Below are 24518 nucleotides of genomic sequence, written 5' to 3'. Positions count from 1 at the left end.
AACCACGCAGTCCCATCACGTTCCATATTATCCCCTTTTCCCCAACGCGCTTTGCAAACAGATTTCCTTCTATTTTTATTATGGTCTCAGTTTAACAGCGGTGGTGGCCGAGTGGATATGATGTCCGACATTCAATCCGGAGGTCACGGGTTAAAATCCTGGCTCGTACCAATAATTACTTTTTCAGAACTTATGTACGAAATATCATTTTATGTCTGTGTGAGAGTAATTAGAAATGAAACGATGTGATGTGAGTTGGTCTTTAATAAATATTGTATATTTGCTTATAAATTTAATAAGGTTTAAAACTCGTATATAATAAATGGTTCCAATTATTAAAACTTAATTAATATCACTTAATATTTACCACTAGCTTTTCGGTGAAGGAAAACATCGTGAGGAAACCTGCATACATCTACGAAGAAATGCAAAGGTGTATGTGAAGTCCCCAATCCGCATTGGGCTATCGTGGGGACTATAGCCTAAGCCCTCTCGGGCATGAGAGGAGGCCTGAGCCCAGCAGTGGGACGTATATAGGCTGAATTATTATTATTATAAGCGAAGTAAGGCGCTCTACGTGTCTCAACTGAATTACTCCATTCTGTCTGTCTTACCATATCTCGGGACCATGGGGTCCCGGATCTTTAGGAGGAAAGCGTGGGGCCGAAGCCAACAGCACAGAGCCCCTTTAAGACAAATTAATCTAAAAGCAAGGGATACACGTGGCGGATATTTACCATCCCCGAGCGCACAATATGATACATCCGGAGATGGTCCCCACCAGGAGCAAAGACTATTGCAGTGCAGCGATGGGATCTAAGGTCATAGGCTATTGATATGCAAGTTGGATGGACTGGATAATGGGCTATGGGAGGAGACTAGAGGACACCTGCCGTGACAATCAGGCTCAGTCTCAGTCTCAAAACAGTGCGACAATAGAGAAATACTTCGGAGCGGCTGTGAGGTTGTCGAGAGGCGAGTCTGCGGTAGCCAGATCCCGGTAATCCGTTCAACAGGCCGCCGGCGTTATGACATTTTACACTTACAACCTGGAGCATAGGTCCCGCACTTGCGACTCCACTCTGGCCGGCCAGTCAAGTCAAGCGCAGAGGCAAGTGCCAGATGAAAGGACCCTCCGAAATAGGGGTCCGCGGGGTCGCCACTCACCGTCAGCTCGCCACAAGCTGCCCACGCGGGGTTATTATTATTATAGTTTAAAAATGCAAATCCTTTATTCCTAACAACACATCCACTTTTAACCTCACGGCACTAAGGGGAACAGAAATACGCAGGAAATTTCAGTTACATTAATTTATTTAAAGTCGTCTCCTTATGGACAACTATTTTGGTGTCCCCTCGTTTGCTGGCACCGGCTGATATTAATTTAGTTTAGTATATTTAGTACGTTTAGTGTAGTGGCTTGGTTGTAAAAAAATACTGTAAAAGTTAAAGGAAACGTGCTTACGGTGAGTTTTACGGTACAATTTTCGGATGTTACAATGTTTATTAAATTTGCTTTATTTGGTTAAATTAATTATAATACCGACGTGAATTTTGGACGAGTTTAGTATACTTACTAGCGATGTAAATAACTTATTTTAAAGAGCGCAAAAAATATTTCTTGAATATTTATGACCTTCTGAGTAAGGTGAATTATGACTTTAATTAATTTAGTCGATTAACAGATCATATTAGTATATTTATATTTAGTATACTTTTATGGTAAAATTAAGCATTCAGTGTTAGTAAATACTCGTAAATCTCGTAATACCGATCTAAAACTAGAAAAAGCTTGATATGTGACTAACCCCCTTATTCATAAATCTTTACAAGTCTCAATTAGTTAATTTATGGTTTATCCCATATGTAGGTAACAAATGACAGATTAAGGAAAACAATAAATTTTAGTTAATTGAGGTTTGTACCGCGTTTATACCGGCCGTAAATATTAAGGAGACCATTGCTAAAATAAAATTACCCATTTTATTTTATTTTATTTAAAAACTATCTATTATATCCTGCAAAACGGATAAGAGCAAAGCTTGAATGTAATTTTCTAGCATTACTTATAAAAATTTACATCGACAGAGATAATGCTTTTTTAAGCGCGCGGTTGTTTTATGCGATAAACGCAGCGTTGAACGCATGCGTCAACGGAATGTAGGAAAATGACAATGCGCTTACCGCTACATTTACCGCGCGAAACAATGTAGTGTCATTAGATTATCTAATGTAAAATGGTTGTGCGGCAAACGCATCGCGATTGACGCTGCGTTTATCGCATAAAACAACCGCGCGCTTTAATGTAGAAAGACTTGCGAGCGCCACTGTCAATTCAGCTTGTACTGGCCTTTTCTATAAGGTCGTAATAATTAAAGAATAATACTGACAGGGCACTCTATGAAAAGATTAGGTACTAAGATTGGATAAATGTAATTTTGGACATTATGATATCAATTCACTATATAACAGAAGCACAGTATGCTCTTCATTTTGTTAAGCTCGGTTCTCCATACAAACGTAGTTACGCTCTCATTTTAAGAGGCCGTAGTCGATTTTGGAGCAAAAATTTTAAATTGATAGATTTTGTCGTTGAAATTATACACGTTTTGTTACGTAATATCTAAATAACAAGTATTAGTTTCTATTAGTACGTCTTCTCATCTTGCCTTTTAATAATGAGGTCGCAAGCGTGCGTCACCGGTAATATATGAAAAGAATGGGCAGTTTTTAAAAACTCATCAAAAATGTATGGTGGTAAATTATATAAATTGATGTATAAGAATAGTTTCAACAAATGTTGTAGATTGTTTAAGTATCAAAATTACGTTGAAATTAAGTCGATTTTCAGAGAAATTGTCACTTGTTTTGTAGTAATTTCTGGAGAAAATTGATTTCGTCTAACTTTCATTTACACTACTTCAAAGTCATAATAATAAAAATGTAGTCTGATAAACGTCAAGTACAGGATATGTGTAATACAAAATTACCATGTTTAGCCGTCCAAATTTTACGAAATTTACAAATAAGAGCGACAAAAACAGTGCTTTACGCGCGTTTACCTAAACGTCCATCAGAAAAGCAAACATTACTAATTTAGTGAGTCTGTTTTCAACAAATTGATCTGATAAAAGGTAAGATAAGAAGATGCGCTAATAGAAACCAGTACTTGTTATTTCAATTAGGTAACAAAAGGTGTACAATTTCACCGACTAAATCTATCAATTTTACATTTTTGCGACTAAAATCGACACCGGCCTCTTAAAACGAGTAGCTAGTTTGCTCTGAAACTTTGTACTTACAATAGGATAAGGTCTATGTCTGTAATTATTTTATGTAGCTTCAGATACCTCAGTAAAAAAAAATACAGCGAATTTGTTTTTCATACAAAACTTGTTTTTGCTATATTTCAGTTGTCTTATAAACTGGAGCTATATAAACTAATTACAGACCCAGATATACCTCATATTATTGTATGTGCAAAGTTTCATTACAATCGAACACGTAGTTTGTATGGGAAGGCGAAATTCGGCCGAGCTTGCCGGGAACTCTTAAGGACATAAGGCGGGCTTTGAGTCTAGTATTTCTATTAGCTAGATACAGTTGCCATAAGATATAACGAAATATAACCTATATCAAGATACTCAAAAATATCTGAACATGCACTAACGTCTTGACAAAACCGGCGTGTTTTATACGAGCACCTTGGCAGATGGCAGCTCTGATATGGCAATTGTACCTACTTACTTTAATTGTATTAAGGCACAGAGTTTAGCAAAACGCCCTAGGTCACATATTTTACTGTTAAAGTGTAGTTAGTGATTTTCTATAAAGTGTAGCTTAGTACAGTCGCCATCAGATACCGGAGTCGTCAAGGTATTAAAAAAACTCAACATGCACAAAGCCTTGACATACTTAATCGGTTTTCTTATATGTTTGGCCGGTCGGATATGGCAGTTGTACTTCAATTGTAATAAGGCACAGAATTTTATCTAAACTCCCTAGGTCCCTAAGAAAAACTCGCACATTCGTACGACGTACTTTACTCGTAAGTGCAAACGAACTGCGCTTGGCTAGCCAACCGTAGCCGAACAACAAAGACCATTGTAGTACGGTACGAGCGTTGTCTTTCATCACACGTAGGTACACGTATTTTATCCAACTTGAATTAAAACCCTATTTCTTTTTGACTTGGACTATAGTCCGTGTGGGACTAGATTGAAGTACGCTCACGTTATATTACGAGAGTACCAAGATTAAACCCGGCAGATAAACGTAGTATTCGTCCTAACAGAAGCAGCGACTGCGGCAACGCAACGCGACAATATCAAACACAGCGGTCTCTGTCACCTACTGTACTAAATATTTGCAGTTTTTGCACATGGTATGGGGAGCCCCGCTTGCTCCGCCCCTGCGCTAGATTAAGGACATATTTTCCCAAGCTTTTTCGGCGAGCTTTCCTAAATATTAAATAATATTTTCAAATCCACACTTTCTTATTTCCAATCGAAAAAGTATACTCAGGTTTGAAATGACAGATTTACAACAACAAGTGTACGATCCTCCGCCTCTCATTCTCTTCATTTCGACTTTCTCCCATTTTTGCCTTAAATTTTCTGCCACTTCATTCACCTTGCCTTAGAAACCGCATTACAATTTCAAATCGTAACTTTCCTCGAACGAATTGCTGTAGGAATTACCGAAGAAACTGCCGGAATCAAAAATATGAACGCATTTTTCTCCGTACTACAACGGAATAGAGTGCAATAATAATAATAATAAAATACTTTATTGTGCACTACAAAGAAAAATACATGTTACAAACAATGACAGGACATAAGTGAGTAGGTAACAACAGGCGGACTTATCGCTAAAAAGCGATCTCTTCCAGACAACCTTCAGATAGCGATTCAGTGGCTAGAAATAAGTTAATGGGCAGTGCAAAATAACAAAGGTGTAAAGTTTACAAATCAAATACCTAAGTATAAATAACAAACAATGAAAAATAAACTACATAAACTACATATATTATTTAAGCAACAATAATACATTACATAAACCTACACAAAATACATAAATACATAATGAGAATTCAAGCAAGAGAAGAATAACGACCAGGTAGCGTGAACAAAAAGAAAAATATATATGTGTAAGTGAAAGGACCAAGACTAAGAAAGAGATTTTAAATAGTGTTCTTTTAGAAGTTTTTTAAAAATGGGTAGGGATTGAGCACGTCTTATATCAATGGGCAAAGCATTCCACAATCTTACAGACTGGAAAGTGAAGGATTTGTTGTAGAACTTACTAGATGACCGAGGGGCAGCAAGAAGGCGATTCTGAGCACACCTAACAGACAAAAGAAAACTAAACCGTTTTTTAAGGTATTCAGGAGTATTTGGAATAAATAAAGTGCGATAGAGTAGAGACAGGATATGTGTATTACGTCGGAAACGAATCGGTAACCACCTGAGCTGTGACCGGAAGCTGGAGACATGATCAAATTTTCGTAGCCCGAAAATGAAGCGAATGCACACATTTTGAAGCCGTTCAATCTTGTTCAATTGCTCTTCGGTAAGATCGAGATAAGAGATGTCGGCATAGTCTAAAATGGGAAGAAGAAGGGATTGGGCCAGCGCGGTTTTAGTGGAAAGTGGTAAAAAGTTGCGGAGACGCCTAAGAGATCCCACAGCGGCAAAAATTTTACGACCGACTTCATTAAGTTGCGGACCCCAGGAAAGAGTACGATCCATAATCACGCCCAGATTCTTTACTTGGGCCGAGTACGGGATCTGGACCCCATCGAATAAAATAGGAGGCAGACTCTCAAAATTCACCTTAGCTATGTTCTTGGGGCTACCAATAATAATAGCTTGGGTCTTCGTAGGATTAACTCTAATTCCATAGCAAGAACTCCAGTGCAAAATGCGCTCTAAATCAGAGTTGGTGGTAAGAATCAGAGAAGGTAGATCCGCAATTGGGCACTGAGAGTAAATTTGGAGGTCGTCGGCATACAAATGATAAGAAGAAAGGAGATTAAGAGAAATAGAATTGATGAAGATGGAAAAGAGAAGGGGAGACAACACGCCACCCTGCGGGACGCCAGCTAGCGTGTTGCACCACGATGAACGAACGTCGTCTATTTTAATACGTTGCCGACGACCTTCCAAGTAACTGCGAAACCACCTAATCGCATCAGGAGATATATTGAGAGTACCTAGCACCCCTAACAGTATATCGAAGTCTACAGTATTAAATGCGTTAGTGAAATCGAGCAATGTCAGTATTGTTAGCTTTCCGTTATCCATTCCTAAACGGATGTCGTCTGTAATTTTAACTAGAGCGGTGACCGTGCTGCAACCAGATCGGAAACCAGACTGAAATGGATTAAGGAGAGAGTTTCTATTTAAAAACGAAGTAAGTTGATAGTGCACTAGACGCTCTAAGACTTTGGAAAGAAATGGTAAGATAGAAATAGGCCTAAAGTCAGGGAAGGAAGACGGATTTGATTTTTTAGGAATCGGAATTACATCAGCATCTTTCCAAATTTTAGGAAAAGAAGAAGAAGAGATGGAAGAGTTAAAGATGCTAGTTATGATAGGGACAAGAAGGTCGAGAAGCGGAATGATCATGTGACGGCCCACACAGTCGACACCAACGGCATTCGAAGAAATGTACCGGATATTCTTCTCGACATCGCTGTTAGTGACTGGCGTAAAAGAAAAGGGGGAAAAGCTTGGAGTTGGAGAAGAAGAAAGACGAGTAAGAGTTTCAGCCTTAACTGGACCGCTGAAAAGAGCAGGAGAAGAAAAGTGCAAATTTAGGAGGTTGATATCTAAATCATTAGGGATTGAAGTACTGCTTGATTTACCAACTCCATAGGACTTGAGAAATTTCCAAATTTTAGCTGGCTCACCCTTTTCCACTGACTCATGAATATGGTGCCGCTGTGCGTCACGGCACACCGTGCTGCAGCGATTACGTAAAGCGTGGTATTTAGCTTTGTTCTTGTCCGTGGGTTTCAGTTTAAACTTGCACTTAGCTAAATTCTTCTTCGCGATTAGAGCCCTAATGTCATCGGACAGCCAGGGAGCTGGCAGATGTTTAATTTTGATAGGTCGAATTGGAGCATGGACATCGTAAAGTTGAATGAGGAGGGAATTAAAGATCGCCACTTTGTCATCTACAGAGCCAGCATCAGCGATCACGCTCCAATCAATTTTACAGGCATCTTCACGAAGCTTGACGGAATCAAGCCGACTAAAATTGCGCTGGAGAACAATTTTTGGTTTGGGTTTAGGGGGACGAATTTTGTAAGAAAGGAAAAGTAGGTCGTGATAGGAAAAGGCTAAAGCAGAGTGTTGACTGTACTTTGCAACAAGCGAAGGAGACGATACAAAAGTGAGGTCGAGAAGTGAAGAAGTACAGTTTGGAAAGTGGTGTGTGGCATCGGACGGTAAAATAGCAAGGTTACAAGCTTCCACGAGAGATTTCAATGACCTTGAACGGAAATCATTTTTTAAAAGACAAGTGTTAAAATCTCCCATGATTATATGATGATTATAAGACGGAATGAGATCTTCGAGTACCTTTTTGCAATGCTGTTTCGATAAATATAACGTCGCCACTCGCCTCGTTTAAATTTACACGTGTGTGCGAGTCATTAGGAGGTTACTTATATGAAGCGCTTAAGCATAAAACGAATGTACTGTAATGTCGTGTTGACACATAAAATGCCATGTTTATAACTCAGAGGAATTAGGTAATGGATGGCATACGTGGACAAAGTTACTGAAATAAATATTTAAATGACTACAAATAATATATAGGTATAGGTAATTGCATTTGTGTTGGTAATAGAGTTACTATAGTTGGTAATCTGGGGGCACGGCAGTGCCCCCGCCAAGTCGTTCTAATTACGTCATTGTTCAATACTGGGTAATAATATATCATATTCTATTTCCTACAATCAAATTCTGAGAAATAACTTGTCACTTCTCAGACAAGGGGTCTTCGGCAAGCTAGATTTTATATAATAAAGAATTATTTATCAGGAGCATTAATTAATACACATAATGATATAACGACCTCCTAAGCCCTCGACCTTCATAATGTATTTATAAGTATGTAAAGTATGTATATCGTCACCCAATATTATTATTTATTTAAAAACAACAATAGGGTGATTGGTCGCGCACGAAATGACTGTATTCAGAGAAATTTCTCTTACGAACATCCTGACTGCGGGAAGAGCTCACCGGCACCGCCGAGGTTTTCTCGATAAAGCGCAGTCCTCCAAAGTGTACAGTCGGGATAACGATGCTACGAAAAGTCATGTGACTATTTTCATACATAATTTACGATTCGTCTGGGGTTTTCCAGATTCGAAAACGGTTGGAAATAATGCACTTCGATACTTTGCGTTCTTTTGAAGCTACGGTAATAATTACCATCAAAACCGTACACTTATTTGCCACCATTTATCGCATAAAACATAGTATCCAAGCCAATACGAACCATTAGCTTCGATTGTGTAACCAAAGGAAACAATTTGAGGCAATTCAGCAAAACGCTTGCATCCGCCATCAGAAGCCTTCCTCATTTTAAATGGCGAAATATTCTTTTCAAGTAAACAAATTGAACTTCCTTCGATTGACTGGCATCGTGTCAAGGTCACGGCGGTTGTGACAATGACCAAGAAGAGTTTTGAATGATTCACGGTTAGTTTCACTAGACTTATATTGACCGGGATATAAACCGTGATTACCTTTTGTATTGTTTTTGAGTTCATGACCAAGAAGTCCAAATTAAAAAGTGGGACTTTTGATTGCATAAAGATTGGTCCGAGAATTAGCGAGGATAGCGACCCGACACCCGTCCCGTACGTGACAAATTATGACAAGGGACAGCTCTCTCGGCTAATGAGATTTTGTCATTGTGCGGTATCGCATTTTCGTTAAAAGATCCAAGATCTGTTTGCTGTAGATTGCGCTCTTTATGCGAGTTTTGAATGATTTGCTCTAATTAGGCGCGCAAAATGAAGCAAAGGTAGGCTTTCGCTAAATCTAGACGACCATTAACAGTTCAGTTAATACAAGGTCCTTAGATCATACAAAGCTTTCTATTCTATAATCTGTAGTAAGGTGATCCGTGACGTGACGCTGTGACAAGTTATGTGCAGGTAATATTTTGAGGCGCCACTTGACTTAACCATTGTCCTAACTAACGGGACAATCGGCAAAACAGATATTTTAGATTATTTAACGCGACAATAAATAGAATAGAAACGAGAAAGTATAGTTATTTATATATCATTGATTTATCATTGTGGCATTAGTTAGAACAAAAGGTTAAGCCTCAAATCGAGTACCAGCATAGAGGAATTCACAAAATAAATGTTATCAGTAAAAATACCTCACTGAACTGCACATGCGACACTTCCTGTGCATTTAGCAGCTTAATCATTTTTTGTCATTACATTCTGAACCTTTTCACCATACGACTAAGTCTTTTTTTGCATGTTTTGATATTACGGAATTAGGTTTTTCATCACGTTTGATGTGGTCGCGTGATCACTATTTCCATTCATTTGCAAGTGTTAGAGTCCGTCCAAGCTAACTCTGCACCGATTTGAACATAACAAAGTGAGAGACTGTCATTATAAACATCATATTTTCATAGAAATTTGTCATAAATGATGACATTTCCACACTTTGTCATTGCAAATGCCATGCAGACCATAGACCAAGCTAGGTCCGACTAAAGCGAAACAAAGAATTAGCACTTTACGATAATATTTAAAGGCCGCACCAATGTCGTAACTCGTAATACATGACGTAATTGCCTGATTTATATCATAAAACATCATAAAATTAAGAGAATTATTATCAATTTAGCTGATAATGCAAGTAGTTTTCAACCTAGGCCTGACTATCGCTTGAATGTTATTCCTTACTCACCTTACTGGCTAGCATCGCTTTAGAAGGCTCGTTGACTGCATACCTTGGTAGGTTTTATGAACAAATAAGATTATATTGCAGAAGTTGGATTATAAACTTGTACAATACCATTTCAAATGCAATAATACATAAAATTACCACTTCGATGTATTGCCCTCAACGCTTCGACCTCTGACGTTTCCTTGTTTCTATTTGCTGTTTTCCCCGCTGTCTTCAGCAGTTGTCCTAGAAACTTGACCCATTTACGCAACCCTCAGCGCGCGAGTCCAACTTGCTTGACCGATTTCTACCTACACCCACCATCTTGCTGTGAATGACTCTTAATTCACATATCGAATGTCTGTATTGTCAATTTATTGTTGCCAACTCTCTGAGTCATCAACGTACACGCACTAACAGTGACCATCTGTGAACGTTATGACGTAGCATTAAGGATTAAATATGGTCAGTCAATGATGGCGCCGCACGGCTACATCGTGGAAGTCACTTCCGCTGTCGGTGTTTCCTGGCCTCTTGTCATTTGAGTAATTTATTTAGAAACATCACAAGCAAACGAATGATGAATTATACTGACTAACGAGTTTTAGTAGATAAATAATAACATCCTATATAATAAAATTTTTGCGAACGCAATTAGGCACAGTTTTTAGTCTGACAATCTCTCTCAAGAGAATCTTGATTCTTGACTTAAAAGTAAGCCGATATTCTTACTCTCAATCGGCTTAAAGCCAACACTAACTATTAAAGAACAACCCTCCTGGTTTGTTTTATGGTAAATGTTTAAGCGTTTTCTACGTACGTATGTATTTGCTCTACAGCGCAAACTTAAATCGGATCACAAAGATTCTTGAGTCAATTGTCTTACATTTCTAGGCTTTCGTAGTCAAAATGGCAAAATACTGTAATGAAATGAAATGAAATTTATTATTAATAACAGAGTCACACGTCAACATTTTAAATATCACAATATTAATAACATTTATACAATATTAAGTATATAAATTAATTGCATTAACAAAATTATAGGTTGATCAAAAAAATCTTGATAATTATAAAATAATTCTTGCGACAGCCACTTTTTAGTCTAGCGTTAAACGCCGCGATGGAAGATGCATTTCTTACAGTGTCAGGCAGGCGGTTGTAAATCGAGGGGCCTAAAATGTATACGGACCGCTCTGACTTGCAAGTCTGTGTGCTTCGGTGACTAGCCTATAATGGTGCCTATTACTGCGGAGGTTATAATTGATGTTAATACCCCTGCACTTAAACATAGCTAGGTTTTCGCGCATGAATATTGCTACTTGGTTAATAAATAGGCACGGTAGGGGTAGAATCTTGAGATCGCGGAAGATGTCTCGTGCCGGTGCATCGGCCGCCTTGCCGGCCATCGCGCGGACGGGTCGTAATAGTTGAAAGCCATCCCACAGAACCCAAATAACTGTTAAAGTTATTAATATTGTCTTCGGTTACCGCGATAGTTACTCATGAAATAAAACTATGAAAACGGATTATATCGCGTATATTGAATTTATAATACATCCCGACGTTTCGAACTCTTTACAGCGTTCGTGGTCAACGGGTGACTGAGGAAAAATTCCTCCTCAAATTTTTCCTCAGTCACCCGTTGACCACGAACGCTGTAAAGAGTTCGAAACGTCGGGATGTATTATAAATTCAATATACGCGATATAATCCGTTTTCATAGTTTTATTTCATGTTAAAGTTATTGTAAAAGCACTTACCTCTCCAAGATTGACGAAGCCATGGTCCCTGGCCACGGCATCGGCGGCGGCGGGCCCTCCGGGCACGTGCACCGCCCAGGTCGGGGTGTAGTGCGCCGCCGCGCCCACCACCCACAGAGATAGCACCAGCACGCACCACATAGCACTTATCTAGTACTTATCAGCATGGCACACACAGAGTTTAAGTTTATAGAAGGTTTTCAAGCTGTAAAGAAAGGAGAGATCAAACATGTGCGATAACCTCAGGTCAAAGGTATTTGCCGGCAGTCAATAGCGACAGACAAATGTTTTCCGTAAACTGGACAATGACTGTGAGAATTACCCGCTTATAAAAAAATTGACAGGCGCATTGACAATCGACAGGAACCTATTTATTACTTGAGAATTTCACACTCGCGTTTTTGACCTCCAAATCAGGGAATTGGATAAAACCTTGTTGTTTGCTGTGTAATTTCTATCGCTTTAAGAATATTAACAAGTTTGCGACAACCGAACGAATTTACGATTATATCTTCAGCGGTAATAAACTTGCGTAATTCAAGACACCACTTAATATTAGTTTGGGTGAGGCTAATGCTCGCCTATGCACGGAAAGTGACAGACATAACACAGTCGCGTTTATCGCATGATAACGGCAAGATAAGCTGTCGTCGCGTCTGACGCTATTAAAGAACATGACGACTGCATTATTTATCGTTTATCACGTGATGAGTCCACGCTCGTACAAAACGATGAAGAACGAAAATTCAAAAACGTCAGCGTGAAAGGAAACTAAAATCTTGGTCCTTCCCTAACAACTAAACTAAAATATACGATGCGCAACCAGCGCATATTCGTGCCAATAAGCGAAGAAATAAGGGCATTTAAAACCATCAATTAAGATTTTACGATCATTATTGATGTGAATTCCGCGGGTCTTAATGCGATGTGGAAACACAAATAAGATTTACGGCTTTCCACGATTCAAAGACATTCCTTCGTTTAGGGCGCTACAAAATCAGCGCAAAGATCAATTTTTCTTCATCTAAAATATATGCCTTCTGTTTGTAGATAGGTACCATCGCGGTACCATACCAGTAAAATCGACTTGTTTAAGATACCTCGTTTTCACATCTTAAAGAAAGAACTTAATGTATCTTGTTAACTTTATAATGATGGATTTCCCTGAATATGTTTTAAAACCGCGCGATGCCCTAATTCGCCACTGTAATTTGTCGTCTCGGCAAAATGTCTACGTGCTGTCAAAAGAGTAGCTTTTATAATGAAAAGCTACGTTTTCATTTTACGTCTTAAAGATGAAGATAATTAAACGTATTTTTCCTCCACGGAAAAGCTTGGAAATCAGTGACAATATTTGCTACTGGTTTTGACAAAAAAGTTTAATTAAACTTTTTCATTAAAATAATAATCTTTTCTAACTTCACACTTTTTTATATTAAATTTATCACTATTTATTTTGACGTGTTATTTAATACACCTCGCCATGCATATTTGACAAATGCTTATGTGTTTAATAATTATGAAAACTATGGAACAACCGATCACATGTAATAAATAGTCTTTCTAAAAACTTTTGTACTAGCCCCAATAGATATGTTGTTTTTCATGTAATTTTTCAATAAAATTGTACGTTTTAACTTAAGTTTTTATGTCTGTTACGTTAGTACTCATACATGGGGCATGCCTGAAATAAATGATTATTTAATTTAATTTAAATATCATGGCAATAAATGTCAACAAAATGAATAAAGCTTTAAAACCCGATAACGTCAAACGATTTTTCTGATTTATTACCATTTGGTTATAATAACATTACTAAACATTTATTACTTATAAAGGTCATTAATTTTTAATCGATTAGTCGTTACTTCGTAACAAGCGTCACTGTAGTGAGGTGGTGCGTTCTCCGAAAAACAACTCCTTTTTATCGACCTCGTCCCGCTAATTGACCTAATTCCAATGCAAAATGCATCTACGTTCCCCATCGATCGACTGGGACCTAGAAAAATCAGCAAATATTTCGCGAGCTTGCCAATATCTAAATAATTGGGTCAAGTATTCGCCGAGGGCTGCGAACACCACTTGGCAACCCTAGCACTATTAATCACAACCATCGATGCGCCACTCACAACCTCATACTCATAATCTTTATTGCATACCTTACCGTTAAGTGACCACTGGAGGGCCTCATATCTATACAAATAAGGTTCAAGAAACGTCAGCTAACAGTGAAGATGGTGCTTTCAAAGGCATTGATGACTCATAATGAGTGTTAGTAGGAACTGGAAGATCTCGACTCGTTCCTACGAGACTATGCGCTAAAAAAACTTCCAAATCTTCTAAGTCCCGAGTCGAGTCCTTGGGTCTTTATTAAACGAAACAAAGAAACTCGAGCCTCCGAATAAAGGCGACAGGCAATATTTTTAGGGTTCCTTACCCAAAGGGTTAAAACGGGACCCTATTACTAAGACTCCGCTGTCCGTTTGTCCGTCTGTCTGTCTGTCACCAGGCTGTATCTCATGAACCGTGATAGCTAGACAGTTGAAATTTTCACAGATGATGTATTTCTGTTACCGCTATAACAACAAATACTAAAAACAGAATAATATAAATATTTAAATGGGGCTCCCATACAACAAACGTGTTTTTTTTTTGCTGTTATTTTCCGTAATGGTACGGGACCCTTCGTGCGCGAGTCCGACTCGCACGTGGCCGGTTTTTTTAGGTTTTATTCTAAATACTAGTAGCAGTAAAGAAAATAAACGTTATTGTATGGTGTACCTAACTAACCTAACCCATGAATTTCACATAAAGACAATTCTGATTTTCTTTTAATGAGAGTTCTCTTAAAATGACTTGTCTACAAAAAACTTGGGTTGAAACGAACTCGAGTTTAGACTTAATTATATGAGTCTGAAAAACACAGTCGAGTTTTAAAAAAGAGGACTCCAAGGACTCGAGCCTTTACAGTGAAGATGCTTTCAAAGGCATCCATTGTGAACGCCTTTTTCTGGCTAAATAATATGCAAATCATTTTGCGCGATTCGTCTGACGTTTATCTATTTGTATGCCTTCTGTGTGCCACTGCCAACTGCCAAGATTAGCGAAGGATGGCGCGTCCTAGTTATTTTATTACTGGGCTTTTGTGTCAAACATCAACTTTGGAAGTGCAAATTGTTAGAGTGAAGTGTTCCAACTCCTCTGCCAACTTAATAGTTGTTGTTGCTTTAAAAAAAACGATATTTATAATTTAAACTAGTTAACAGGAAAATCATCGACTTGTTTTATACCTAGGTAATTACCAAGAAATACGTCAATATGGTTTACAGTTAATACCTATACCTAAAATTAGTACTTAGTTGTATTTCTTGTTCTTAAAGAACGGTTTATGTACTACATAATTATGCTATAACTAGTATTTTATATATGGGTAAGTAACTAAATACTCGTATGGGTAAATATTGATGGCTCGAAAGTCGAGCCCCACAGATAGTTTTCACTTTGGGGTTAGATATATGCAGAGAAGTTGCGATAAGTTCTGGTACCACGAGCAGTTAAGTTCAGACGAGATATCATAAATATGTATACTCGTTTTCCCCTTACGCCGTGTGAATAAGGTGATAATATGTATACATGTTTCTGATCGCGAAGCTCATGCAAGTCATGACTGCGACAGTAGAAAACAACGCGAAGGGAAATGCAATGTAATTAAAGTTTCTACAATTCGAAAAAATAAAGAAGTTACTAAATGCTAGCGATTATTTTTGTATTTTTTTTATGCGAAGGGACTTCCTTGCAATATCCAATTTATCGATATTTTTTTAAAATATCTGAGTAAGATTTTCATAGTGGTACACTATTGCACAAAATAAGTTATACATAACACAGAGAGAATACAGTAAATGTATACAAACTTCCAGCTAACCTTTAAGTAACTGAGAGAGATACATACGAAGTGGTAGCCAAACTAAGATAATATGTACATGACGGCAAGTCTTTAAAGAAGTAGATGCATGCATTAGATTTTATAGTGTATATTGGTTAATTGGATCAAATAGGTACTAGACTGTTTTCTATTAATGTTTTACGGACACCATCGACGACACTGTTAATTGAGCATTCATAAGCCTTACTGCAACGACAGAAGGTGTACAAATGGTCAGCTAAAGAGTTGTTAGGACTACTTTTTGCGTGGCACTTTTTGCATCATAATTATCTTTATTTCAATTAGTCTCGCCGAGCTATAGTTGTGCCGTTCTCTAGAATGTTCTCCGTTTACTATGGGGAACGATCTCGCACGTGAACATTCCCCATACAAAACGGAGAACGTTCTTGAGAACGCCTCAACTATACGTCGAGCGGAAAAGACTGTCATACAAATGGCGACGTCTTATTTATACGTAAAGGAAAAAACCGTTATCCTTTCAACAGACCTCTGGCTTCTGTAGGTTATCTGCTCGTATTACCTCGGCTTTCTGATACGATGGACATTTACTTTTCTTTTACTTGATGTACAGTCAGTATAACTATTATCTTAGCACCCCTACATACAAATACGATGCAAGGCTATCGTTTTGCTGATTGTACATATATATGTTAGTTTTCCTGGCTTCCATCTACTTTCCCTTTCATTGTGGTACAGAAAGATATACATTTACAAATTTTACATTGGTATTTTACATCTCAGGTAATGTAAACATAATAATGTGCGGATAAACTAATACCGTTGGGAAGTCCCTAAGAAAATTTATTCGCGCAACTAAAATTTATATTTCAAATAATAATAATTAATAATCTAATATTGTATGTTTAGATAATAATGCTGGGTTTACATAAGCAGGCTTAGGCTTATGTAAACCCAGCATTGTATACATACTAATGTTACATACTTACTTTCTGTTTAGCAAATGCTTCGTATGAATGGTACTATTAGTGCAAGTGACTAGAAGTATGTATAATAAGATAAGCATCTACACTCTACATATACGATAGAGAACCTACCGCCAACATCGAAAAATCGAAAATCGTTATCTGTCTCTCTATCGCTCTCACATATTTGAGTGACAAAGAGGCAGATAAAGTTTTTCGATTTATCGACGTTGGCGGTAGGTCCTCTGTTATCGACACGATAATAACTATCTTGTCGCTTGTCAAGTGGCGTCAATAGTTAGGGAAGAGATACGACAACGGACATACTAATCATTTCTAACTAATCATCTTCATTATCACAAATATCCAATATACAAACAACTAGGTACCTTTTTTTTTTTTTTTATTATAAACTGATCGGCGATTGGCCCTAGTCACACCGGTTTGCAAACAATTACTTTAAAATTAGTTCCAATGACAAGTCCTATATTTATGTAAACGTGGCGATAAAATGAGTAAATAACTGCTGCGCTATCGATTATTTGTTTACCAACGCCCGCTGGTAGGTAATAGCCTAGTTTCCTAATGACTTGGTAACAGTTACAAAGTGAACAGCAACTCAATTTGTCGGCAACTTGATGTCATAGTTTGTATTTTGTGCCTACACGATAACCAACAGACAAACAAATTATTTGCGAGCAATATACCTACATTGTTAACATCTGGGCACCGAAACATTTGAAACCTCTGGCATTATTAGGAATTGTGATAAACAGCTTTGAGTCTAAATATAGATACCAATTTAATTGTATCGTTGAAATACGTATTTAAAATTTCAATACGTATTCATAGTACGTAATTACGTATTTCAATAATTACGTTTTGAAATACGTATTTAGCTAATGATGCTTTCTCTTTCTACCTAAACCTGGGGCCCGTTTCTCAAAAGCTTGTAACTTGTAATACAAGCGGATGTCACTTTTTGATTTGACAGCTTTTGTTAGCAAGGGACTTCCACTTTTATTACAAGTTACTAGCTTTTGAGAAACGGGCCCCTGTAGGTACAGTTGTAGTTAGATTCAATATTTGTTCAACTATCATTTTATATTATCCTACAGGACGAGTGATCCTACTTTTAAAGTTTTAAATAAAAAATATGTATAAATAATTATAGGTGTGTTTGCGTAAAAGGTAACAATAAAAACACTAAAGATATTTTTTCGCTCGTGTAAACCTCTCTTCGACCTTCTCAGAATCGTTTTCAAGCACTGAACTATTATTACTATATTACTACGTAGTAATTATAATTATAACTCAATGATTCCAAGAAAGTAGGTATTTCCAAAGATTGCACGTTATATCTTCCTTAGTTCCGATGTCCTTTTAAAATGACAAGATCAATTCGCTATCGAGAACTATAATGGAATAAAAACCGGCCAAGTGCGAGGACTCGCGCGCGAAGGGTTTCGTACCATTACGCAAAAAAAGGCAAAAAAAAAACACGTTTGTTGTATGGGAGCCTCACTAAAATATGAATTTTATTCTGTTTTTAGGGTTCCGTACCCAAAAGGTAAAAACGGGACCCTATTACTAAGACTCCGCTGTCCGTCTGTCCGTCTGTCTGTCGGTCACCAGGCTGTATCTCATGAACCGTGATTAATAAATAATTATTTATTCAATTTTTTGCCGAGGCACCAAAGTAATTATTTTAATTATTTTTTTATCAATAATGGCAACTTTGCGTACTTTTTTTTAACAAAGCGTTAGCGAAGATCTCCGTTTTGACTCTAGCAATCCTTTCGTTTGTCCGGATGTTCTTCTCTACCAGGGGCCCGTTTATCAAAAGCTTGTAGCTTATAATACAAGTGGAAGTCCCTTTTTGACAGCTTTTGTTAGAAAGGGACTTCCACTTGTATTAAAAGCTACAAGCTTTTGATTAACGGGCCCCCGGGGCCGATATTTGAATTTCGACCGCTCGATTTCGTGTATTTCGTTCAATAATGTCTCCACTACTAGGCATTTAAATTCTACTAATATAACTAATAGAATTAAAAACAAGTGGTCAGTACCACTAGATTCCCAATTTCTATCGCTCGTATTTCATAAATCAGCATTTCGCTTTTTCCCACCGAGATTCGAGTGACGAAATCGAACGATCGAATTTCAAAAATCGTCCCCCTGGGGCCCGTTTCTCAAAAGCTTGTTAGCTTGTAATACAAGTGGAAGTCCCTTTCTAACAAAATCTGTCAAAAACTGACATCCGCTTGTATTACAAGTTACAAGCTTTTGAGAAACGGGCCCCAGGTCGCAATTTTCAACCGATTCTCGTGAAATTATGTGAGCAGGTTCAGTTACATAGATTTTTTCTGTCGTTTCGTTTTCTGGAAAATGTTCAAAATGGGCATAAAGGACTTAAGTGGCATTATGGTCTCTGGCACTTAGGACCATTGTGAGGACGCTGTGATAGTGACTCAACCGAAGTATTTTTGATTTTACATACCTAGTTTAACTTTACCATCAATCTTATCGCGAGGTCTACAGCTCACAGAGCCACTAGTTGTAATTTTTTCATAAACGAAGCAGGCTTTCTTATGATTACCTATTTAATTTTCAACCTTCAATATCAATAGGTAGTGTCAATAACACGTCCGTGAAGGTACATTGAACTTAATAATTATCTATCTAACTATATGTCAAGATTATAGTAGATCGATATCTTTCTTTGTACATGTATGTTTACGCCAACAATCAACACGGCATTCTTAATAAAAAGACTACTAATAACCATGCGTGCATTTTGCAGTAGATGGATACTGTCTAAGGAAAAAACGTGCCTCGAAAATCACGAAAATTTTGATTCTCAATCAGATGGCGCCACTAGTTTTGGCCTACTCTCGTATAGAGGGCGTTGACCGTTTCGTTCGTTATTTATAATTTTAACGCATATCCGTTGAAGAAAACAAAAATCATATAAAAATAATTAATGCAAATAAAAAAATCATTTATTCATATTTAAATACATTTGAACGTATTTTTTATATCTTAATTTTTAGTTTTAAAGTATGTCGATAGATGGCAGTGAATTTACAGGGGTTACAATGACAGTATTTACTATGACAGTACCGCTCTATCTTATTATATCGTCTTTGGCAGAACCTAAATTACGATATTTTATAAAACTTACTACCATTGATCAGTAAACAGTGTGAAATAGGTAAAACACAAATCATAGAATACAATTAACTAAGAGATAATTTACTATTAAGAAAACTTGTTTATTTATAAACGATTGATAACAGCCTGATAAGGTCGCGTGTCTTCAGTGTTCATTTAATAAACCATTTTATTATACTAAACGGTGGTTGGAAAAACGCGATTCAACGCCCTCGTAACCCAGTTAAAAATTGCAGTCTTTTAAAATAACCCCAAAGTAGATCATCAGACAAACGTTTTGCGTTTACAGTTACCTATGTTTAGTGCAATTCCGCTCATAAAAACAACACTTACCGAAATGACGTTTACGTTTTTAAAAGCCAATCTTATCTGTGTTTCGTCGCTATGTAAACATAATGTTTGTTACGATTTCGCTAGCGGATGAGCTATGGAATTCGATGGGAAGGACCAAGATTCCGTGGCACTTAGACAATAGTCGGTGAGAGCGCAGAGCGTTAACCTCTCGCATCCCTCGTTAAAATCGCACTCCTCCTCCTTAAAAATGGGTAAATCCTCACGTTAAAATAGAGCTTTCCACTATACACTGTCACTGTGGTTCATTATTTTGCACAACTGTCAAGCGACGCGTGAATTGGGCTGCGAGCGGGAGCGACACGACCACCGCGCACGACACGTGATGCTGACTGGCTTGTGATCTCGGTCGCTCACCGCGATTGGTTCGGCGAGACGGCGCGGTGTTGCCATTTACCTCAAAAATCGCGATTTCCGATATTTTTCTAGTTTACTTTTTATTTTTCTGTGGGATAGAAAAACTATTGCTTTACGTCATGCTCTCCAGCAACCCTACATTTTGTTTTTAAATAAGTAGAAATTGAGTACTTATTGTGTACTATCCTCAAATAATGAAAGATGCCAAAATGCAATGCTAGAGAGCATGACGTATTGCTTTGTAACAATGACTTTACTAGACAACATTGTATAATAACTCCAAAGCATAATTATAACACTGATCTTATTAAATGTTTAATAAATCCAATATTTTAGTAGGTTTGACCAATATAAAGAAAAAAGTATATTTTTTTAAGAAAGAGAAGTTCCATTCTGAAACTGTTTACTCGTGGGAAATTTATTATAAAATAAATTAATACTTAATGTAAACCGGGTTTCCAACCTGTGAGTTGCGATCCTGTGGGTCTCTGGGGGTAACGAAGGATTCGCGAAATCTTTTTTCTTTCTGAGAGGGTCTTGAAAAGGGTTGAAAAACACTGCTTAAACCTGAGGAATCATTAAAATAGGCTCTGACAAACACGTACAGTCAGACGCACGTGTGATGTAGGTGCGGTCGACCATTTTTTATTTTTTGTCGATTTTTTTTACAGATTTTGATAAAAATTGGTAGGTTTCAAAAGCTCCTTATTCTGGTATGAATTAACACGAAATCCAACTTGGGCCAAAAAAATGTAGGTACGGAAAATTCCATACGTTTTCCGTGGAAGATTTTGTAGGACATACAGTGAAATTGCGCTTGTTGTACAGAATAGGGAACTCTATCTATCCAGCAAATTTTATCAAAATCTGAGAAAAATGAACAGATGACGTCAAACCTATGCAACCGTTAAACCGGGGTATGAAAATCAACGTCTAATCAGGCCAGGTTTTTGAAGTCAAGTCTATCAAAGGCCACATCGAATCAAGTTAAGATTTTGAATGTTCGATAAGCCTCCAGGCCTGGGATTTACTAACGAGTATACCGACGTCTCAACGAGCTGAAATTAGCCTAATCAAGTAATACAATCAGGGAACCTAGTTTTACCTTGCTACGAAAAACAACGACTATCCGTCAAGGTCAACTTAGTTAATTAATTAAATAGACTGGGACAGAGATAATAAAGGGCATTTTTGTATTTATTAGGTTCTGAAAAAATTCTTGGCAAATTTAAAATAAATTGTGAGTTCAAGCCTCGATTGCGCCTGATAGTTAAAAATAATGCTCTTTGAAAAAGTACAAAAAGGGTCGTAAATCTTGTAATATACATTGCCAAGAAAAGGGTTATGGGCCAGGAAATGGATGCTCAAAAAAGTTATAGAGGGAAATGCTTGGAACACAATTTTTGACTTCGTAACTTTGTTTGGACTAGTTAGGAGGTGAACATATCAAAAGTCCGTAGCCCTTGAGCCGGGGGATAGGGGAGTTTGAAGGTTAAATTTTTCTGTTTTTCGATTATAGTTCAGAAACTATGCGTCTTAGCGACATGGCAACTTTCACAAAATGAAAGGTGATACTGACAAGTTTTTCGATATTTTGTAAATTGTTGGTCAAACCAAATTATCAGTAAATAAGAACAAAAAATACTATACTCATCCTTTTCTTTTGGGTGCTAATACTAGTGTCAGACAAAGATAGTATGATTCTCTCTATCTATGTGATGAAATGAGACAGTCCTGTGACAAACTATAGTTTTTGAGATATCCGCTCTTCAAAGTTTATTAAGAACTCTCAATTTTATCTTGATATCTACATATATATATCTATCGTTTATGTTTGGTATCGTTTTCGTATAAATCGGGGGTGCTAAATTCATTTATGTTATCACATTGATATACCATGCCTTACTAATTTATTACGGCCCGGCTCGAGTAATTCAAGAGTGATAGATATGATACTTAGACATACAATTAAATTTAGATTTTCAGTAGCCATCCTTGTGATGATATCATAATGTATAGTGTCTTTTCTGTGTAATACCTATCTAACATCGATACTTTGACGTAAAAAATAGTCAAAGCAATGTTTGCGAAATAATTTCCAAACTTCTACCCCGACTGAAATGGATGAAGTTACAATGAACGAAGAAGAGGGCAAACTCAATGTGAAAGTCAAATCATGTATTGGCTTTTACATAACATACAGTTATGTAAAAGCCAATACATGATTATAGTATATAGTATTATAGTAGCAATAGTAGTTATATAACTATTACGTACGTACTAGATATAAATAAAAACCTCGCACTTACATATAGGTATACTAGTTAGTCCCGAAGTAAGCTCACTCAGACGTGTGTTCTGGGTATTAGATGACGATATTATATTATATATAGAGAGGCTATAGAGCAATACTTAAGTAATCAGCTCGAAACTTGACAAACTCTCAACTCTACTCATTAGATAAGTATCAATTTTAACTATAAAAAAAACATTTATTTCGGATTCGGACCACAGAAATCCATAACAGGTTAAACGAACATGTACATGCGGGCACTTAAAACTATGTTAGATACAATTAATTATTACTTAACTTACTACTCTTACTAAATATCTACATTACATACGTAGCTAGGGAACGATACAGATTCGACCAGTGCTGCATATAGCGACTATCGAGCCTACCCGCTATCACACTCAGGATACTGTTGCTACTGTCAAGCACTCTGCGACGCGTCGTTATTGCTGCATTTGGTAATTAAACTAATTATTCTCGCACTAGTGCATTGGGACCCAACGGTTCGATCGCTAACCGAAGCACGTACGTAAACGTAATGAGGTCCTTTTAATCTAAAATGGGAACGATAATTCCTGGATCGAATTGGAACGCGTTTCGTCTAGTCCGTTTCCAGTGATACTGATGTTAGTTATAACATAAACATCGCTCTTAAATTATAATTTTAGATAAAATCTACCTACACAACGAAACAGTATTACTGTTTACAACACACAAAGGTATGCAATGAAGAGTAAGTATTATACTATCTACACACTTCTAAAAACCTTTTGAATCATTATTTTTTTCATTTCCAAACGCCCTTGTCTTCGCTGCCTTCAGACTGGAATATTTCTGATCCAAACGAATTATTTCAAAAGCAAGATAAACTCTCATTTTAGTCTTTCAAGTTTAAGAAAGTGACTGTTATCTGACCTTCCTACCCAGAGGAGAAACTAGGCCTTAAATATTAAGAATCAGTCCGGCTTCCTCAAGATGTTTTCTTCACCGAAAAGGGTTTGGTAAATAACAAATTATTACGTAACTTCCAAGAAATTCCAAAAAGTCCTGTCGCGTGCCAATGTACGATACTTTCAGTTCGGGCAACACGCTTACAATAGCATAATATTATGAATAAGTAACCCATAATCTCGTAATAGACATCCGAAACACAATCTCAACTAAAGTAAGATCCCGATTGCTGCCAAATCCATATATATACGAGTATCTAACAATGGTCGGGGATAGAATTAGAATTCGGGAAGGTTCGAGCATAATATTACCCTAACTTTGGCGTGATTTACAAAGAAATCTCAAGAACCGAGTAAATAAACTTGTAGTTCAGTAGGTATTTAAGTATCAGAGTTTTGGATTCGCAGTTATTTTAGAACCTACTTTCGAGGTTATGTCATGAAGGCATGGCAGGTAAGATGTAGAACATGTTGGAGTTTTATTAAAAGGAAAATAGGTATTATTTTGTAAAAACAATTTTCGGGTGTTTCTTCCAATGTCACAAGATTGTATTAAATTTAAATTGATTGTTGCCAATTAAGTAACGGCATATTGGATACCATGATTTCTATAAATAGGTACTAATTAGAGCAATCTAACCGTGGAACTTAGCTCTGTCTAGTTCTATAGATACCCGACGCAAATTCGGTCATGATCGTCAACAAAAATATAATCAAAAGCATTGCAATGACGAACCCGGTGACATGTCCGTTATCTCAATGAATGGGCATTGTCTGTGACACAATGGTATCGTGATGCTGCAGCGATCTGTTTCTGAAATCATTC

At 37.2% G+C, this 24518-nt stretch overlaps 1 protein-coding gene across 1 annotated transcript in view; it reads right to left on the bottom strand.

Moving 5' to 3' along the window:
• The window catches only part of LOC134748994 (furin-like protease 1), a 318696-nt gene extending 298258 nt beyond the window's left edge, over positions 1-20438 (bottom strand). Inside the window, exons 1-2 of the mRNA XM_063683878.1 lie at positions 20299-20438; positions 11699-11903 (exon numbers count right to left, since the gene is read on the bottom strand). Of these exons, the coding sequence (XP_063539948.1) occupies positions 11699-11839 (141 nt within the window). The 5' untranslated portion in view covers positions 11840-11903; positions 20299-20438. The remainder of the gene's footprint in view (positions 1-11698; positions 11904-20298) is intronic.
• Positions 20439-24518: the final 4080 nt, after the last annotated feature.

The sequence above is a fragment of the Cydia strobilella genome, chromosome 17 (assembly GCF_947568885.1).
Source record: "Cydia strobilella chromosome 17, ilCydStro3.1, whole genome shotgun sequence".
In the NCBI taxonomy this organism is placed as follows: Eukaryota; Metazoa; Arthropoda; class Insecta; order Lepidoptera; family Tortricidae; genus Cydia; species Cydia strobilella.
The sequence above is the reverse complement of the archived record's forward strand: the minus strand, read 5'-3'. Positions and strand labels throughout refer to the sequence as shown.